The sequence below is a fragment of the Gadus morhua genome, chromosome 15 (genome assembly GCF_902167405.1).
Source record: "Gadus morhua chromosome 15, gadMor3.0, whole genome shotgun sequence".
Lineage (NCBI taxonomy): Eukaryota > Metazoa > Chordata > Actinopteri > Gadiformes > Gadidae > Gadus > Gadus morhua.
This window is the reverse complement of record NC_044062.1, coordinates 24,846,657-24,852,294: the sequence shown is the minus strand read 5'-3', so window position 1 is coordinate 24,852,294 and position 5,638 is coordinate 24,846,657. Positions and strand designations below refer to the sequence as shown.

The 5,638-nt window shown below is 42.3% G+C and overlaps 1 protein-coding gene across 1 annotated transcript; it reads right to left on the bottom strand.

Moving 5' to 3' along the window:
• Positions 1–308: 308 nt before the first annotated feature.
• Positions 309–3,847, bottom strand: LOC115560389 (uncharacterized). Its single transcript, XM_030379794.1, has 5 exons — positions 1,806–3,847; positions 1,548–1,697; positions 1,180–1,341; positions 1,002–1,091; positions 309–635 (listed from the first exon to the last, which is right to left on the bottom strand). Exons 1-5 carry the CDS (start codon positions 2,181–2,183, stop codon positions 309–311), a joined length of 1,107 nt encoding a protein of 368 aa, XP_030235654.1. The 5' UTR covers positions 2,184–3,847.
• Between the last annotated feature and the right edge of the window lie 1,791 nt (positions 3,848–5,638).

Here is a 5,638-nt window from a genome sequence, read left to right as displayed (position 1 = left end):
CTGAAATAATGTCTTGTTTTCACTTAACAATTAGCTACAAAAACACAAATTTGAGTACAATTTTTTTTTTTTATTAAAACCAATGTTAAGCTTGTGAATGTACAGTACAACAGTAGTTTCCCACTCTGGGCATTTGCGTGCATGAACGTACACTGCAACAGTAAAACAACATGAACGTACACTACAACAATAGTTTCCCACTCTGGGCATTTGCGTGCATGAACGTACACTACAACAGTAAAACAACAAAAACACAAAATCACGTCATTTTTTTTGCATTACCATTCCATTCCCGAGTGGGGCATGCTTTACAGTTTATACCTCAGGAGCTTGTTTCGGACACCGTGGACTCTGGCAGAGGCCTCATCTGGTTTGATCTTCATCACTACCTTCTGCAGGAACTCAAAGGAATACTTCATGGCTCGTGGATACTCAAGGTTAACGCAGTAGATGATCCCCAGAAGCATGGTGAAGCTGGATGGCACATCCTTGAAGTTGTGTAGCACAATGTTTTCTTCAACCACAACTGCCACATCGAAGACCTCTGGAAAGGCATCCTGGTTGTCACCTTCATAGCCTATCAGTAGGCCAAGTTGCATCCCCTTCATGGCTGCAGCCAGATTCTCACCATGGGCCTTGAAAAACAAAAAAATGGTGGTAATTTTTGGGTCTAGAAGTACATGCGCTGCAAAGCTACTTAAGTCTGTCATCATAAACCTTGACATGCTTTCGGGCTAATAAGAGTCTCCTTGGGATTTCCGTTGTGAGAGTGCAAGTGCATTCTATGTGCAATGCTGAGAGGTTACTGCTAATCTTCTAATCACCACTATTCTACCCATCCCTCCTCCTCCCAATCACTACCATTCTGCCCCTCACTCTTCCCCACATCACCACTATTCGGCTGCCACAGACTTTATCACCCCCCATGAGTGGATCTAATACAATCCGTGTTAAAGATTGTGTGTATGTGTGCTATTATGCATGACAGAAAAAGATCTTACATCACACATCCTAATGATGTCGGATGGGTCTTCGGATAGGTAGTGTGGCAGACCCAGTAGAGCAGCAGTCCTTCTCCTTTCGTTTGTGTTCTACAAGACAAATATAAGCAGTGATGAGATTTTATTGCAAACATAACACCTGGTGCCCAATTTTAGAATTCTCAGCTCGTCTACTCACATCTTTCTTCACACAGTCTAAAATGGCTTTCAGTGCAGGCTTCTTCCCCGACTTGGTCACAGCTTCGTACACTTCAAGCAGTCTTGGTACCAGGTCATCAAGTCCGTTGAGGAATGACTCAAGAAGGTCTGTGCTTACGATTCTTTTGAACTCCGCCCGAACCTGAGAAAAAGACAAAAAGGTTAAGAGCTTCACCATTTGGTAAGCTAAGGTTGTCTTGTCAAAGGCTTTCATCCACTCAGTTATACTAACTGCAAGACTCAATGCAAAAATGTAATCCAGCTCTTCCTGGAGGGAAGCTCACACATTGATTTCCGGTCAAACATGGATTAAGTGACTAATCTCAGGCGAGTTGTTTATTGTGATACCTGTCTCTCACAGAACATGGCCGGCCATCTGGTCATGACATCCCCGATGAGAGGTTGATCCCCTACGATCTCCTTTCTGCGCTTGGAGAATGTGGCAGACATCAGCTCCTCTATCCGTTGATGATCCAGGTCCTTTTTCAGCATTTCCACCTGGATTGGATTGCACAAGCACAAGGACACATACTAAGACAAAATAGTAGGCTTCACAAACACAAAACCAAAGTGTAGGTATGATGTGTATGCGTGTATATGATGTACCTCAATCATCCTCCGCTTCCCTTCCATGTCTTCAGCACTCAGTCCTTCAGGGGGATCTGGACAGTAGTGGACCTCGCCCTTCTTTGACTTCTTCACACGTGATCCCTTGGCATCTTCTCCTATTCTTTTGTTGACTCTCACCTCTGGGCATCCAGCTGCACTTAACTTCTGCCGATAGTTTCCGAGCTTAAACTTCAGGCTGTGGAACCAGCCGTACCAACCCTTTCCAGAACCTGGCTCTTTGAGACTGGGATGCTTCTCCACAAGCGCCTTTGCAACATTCTCGTAGTGTTGCCTCTCAGGATAAGGACTAATCTTTGACATGCTGTCTGCAAGTGTGTCCAGGATATCGGTTTTCATACCTTTAGGAATCACCATCACAGATCCATCTTTTGCATATCTTCTATTTGCTTCTTGCAGCGTGAGTTCAACGTCATGTGAGAACTGTGGAATCGGGAAGGGATCAGGCCATTGCTGGGAGTCAGATTCCCCACTACTGAGAGATGGAAGGCTGGCTGTATCCAATGTGGAAACTGAGAGAGCTGCATCAGCTGTGAACAACACTTTCAATGTTGCTCGTTCCTCAGGAAGGTCTCGGATGTCGGTCAGGTTGGTCAGCTGATCCTTGAACGCAGGGTCCTCAAATTGTAAAATAAACCCACCTCTCAGGGAAAGGTTTGCACGCAACACCTCGCACAGTTCCTCAACACTCTGGGGGGTGTTTTAGATGGAAAGGCGTCTGATATCCGTTTCACAGAGGACAACTCGCAGCAGCATCGTGGATCACTTCAACCTGAAATTGGAGAAGGAAAAAGGTTTCATCCCCTGTATACATACAAAAATAATGGTTACTCCTAGAAAGATTTGTAAAACACAAGAGGGTTAATTATTTTGGATCAGGCTGTTAAATGTTATTTTGCAGGACATCCAACACCTGGATTGCTGCTAGAGAGATTTGGAAACATTGCAAGAGGGTTAATTATGCAGGATAACAGTGACGACTTATACCCAGATACCCCCACACTCAAACTTACCGCAGCCTTAAAGCAAGAAGGTTCTGGGAGTGGCTAACAGGCGCCCCTGGATGAAGTATGACACAAGTGGCATGTAGTCATTGAGATCCTCTGGTTTCACCAAGAGACACTCAGCAGGGCTTTTTTTCACGAGATGGTAACTCCTCAAATGCTCCACGTAGAAAGTCGTAAAACGCTCAATGAAGAAACAAACATGACCAGCCAGCACAATGCATATTTCCAAAATCCTTCCGAAGTCTGGTAGTCCACTTGTACTTCCAACAGAGAGTATCATTCCCTTTGAATACTGCGTTCCATTTAAGAAGATACTAGGGGTCAGTCCAACTGTGTCAACGTCACTGAATCTATTCAAGATTGCTAGTCTAACACAACCATCTAAGAATTCCAGGCAGACATCAGTCACTTTTGCCGTCTCAGTCTCAGGCTTGAAAATGCTAGGCATTTCAAGATAATATGCAAGCATAAGTTGGTGTCTTGAGGCCAGGGTAAGCAGAATGTTTTTAAAGTTATTGGCATCACGCACTACCTTTTTAAAGAAAGAATGTTTAGCCTCAAACCTGATTGTCCAACACTCTATTAAGGGTCCAAACCTTTGAATTAGGCATGGATAATGCTCAATGAAGTGATGTTTGGGGCGTAACTTGTAATCTGGGAAAACTGTCAGTAGTAACTGTCTATGATCCGATATTTTGGACTGCAAATAACAAAGTGAGTCTAAAGTGTAAGATGGAGTTGCCAAGAGCTCAACCAAGTCTTTCAGTTCAAGGACTATTTCCCATGTTTGATCTCCTTCTGGAACACGGTGGCCGATGATAAGGGGAAGGAATCGCACAAGACTCCAATTTTCGTGGCCATTACCACCTACAGTTCCAGTCTTTCGAAAAGTTGAAGGAATTTTCTGGGGACAGTTTGTCTTATCAGAGAATTTAAAAGGAAAGCTCTGTATTTCACTATTGAGCTCTTCTAATTTGAAATACTTCTTTGAAATCAAATCTGCAAGGCACAGACTTAGTTCTACAGGTACAATCCATTCCAACACATCATGCAAGAAATCAGGTGGAAAGCCTGTGCATGTGTGAAATCCGGTCAGGCTGTTGAGAGGGCAGTCTCATTTCACACCATCAACAGATGCAACGTCACTCTGCTTCAACACATTTACAGCTTCATCAAATGACTCTGGTGACCTTAAAACAAAGTTCCCAGTTCTAACATCACACGTCTGTATGTCTTTACGACTAACTAGACAAAACCTACAAAACTTCTCAACATTGAACGACTCTTGGAAACCACCTAAGGAATGTGCAGCTAAGTTGTCAGCAGCAACAAACAAGATGGTGCCTTTAACATTACACCCTAGTTTGTCTACAAACACACCAACTGTTTCAAGACATTTAATATCGTCAATCAGTGGCTTCAAAACACTATCATAACCATAAATCCTGACATGCTCAACCTTGCACAGTAAAGCAAGGTAGATTGATGACAATGCTGACTTGTACCTAGAGGGTAAATTCCCAATAGCCCAATACACACCACAGACTTTATGTTTCTTTTTTGATGTGCCCAACGGATTGCAGATTTCAAAGTCGTCAATATACAAAGTAATAGCTACACTTAGTTCTTGACCTGAGAGAATTCCATTCGATTTATAGAAGTCACCATCCAGAAAAGACTTGTAGTGGCCAGACTGTTCAACTGGTTTGTTTTTCGCTAATGCTTGCAGTACCTCTTCTCTTTTAAGAAGATTGGAAAGTAACTTTAGAATAGGGATATAGACAACAGTATGAGACTTTTCTTGTCTGTTCAAAAGATATTCGACATGCTCAATGACACTAAAGTTATTTTTGTAATATGACTGTCTTTTGTAGTCGGTGCCTAAAGATCCTTCCCTTGAAAGCAAATTAAGTGGGTTAGCACTTTGAAATGCTTCAGTCAACGATGTCAAACATTCCTCAGATGAGTAATTATGCTCCTTCAAAACATTCTCAATTGACTCCCTAGTTATTTGTCCAGCACGTTCTCCAATATCGAACAAATCATCCACAAGTTCTTGAATCGCAGACTTTGACACATGAAGGACGGCTTGCAGTCGAAGGAAAAGGGATGCAATTCGGCGCTCAACTGACTTCTGTGTAGGCTGAGAGTCAGGTTCAGTCACTGAAACATCTGGTGACTCTAAATCAAAGTTATCCTCTTCATCATTGACAGAATCTTGACTGGGACAATGAAGAATAAGTTCAGGTTTGAAATGATTGAATGTAGAAGCCTGATGATGCCGGCTTCTGCGAGCAGTAAAAGTTGAGGCTACTCTAGATTTAAAAGAGCACCCCACAAACGGGCAATTCACAGTCTCTCTATTTATCAAATGTCTCTTTAAATGAAGAAAATAATGTTTGATGTTGCTTGGCGCTGAAAAACTACAAAGTTCACATCGAAGTCTAGCAATGGGACTCGTTCCTTGTTTGTGGCACTTCAAATGTTGTACAAGTTCCACATGGGATTGAAAGACAGTAAAACAATTAGGGTAAATACAACTAAAACCAGTTATTCCACGTCCATGCTTGTCCTTGTAATGATTTACTATAGCCTTTTGCTTGCATGAGGCAAAATTGCAAAACTTACAAGTCCACTTCATCTAACGTGTAGCCAAGCCTGGTAATTCACAAAGCACCTGAAATACACAAAACAGAAGAAACGCTTTAAGTGATGTGAATTGCAAAAGTGAACAAGAGCACATTTCTAGTTAAGTCTAACTAACAAATTGGATTTATGAATTGCTTCACTTCATTATTTTTACTA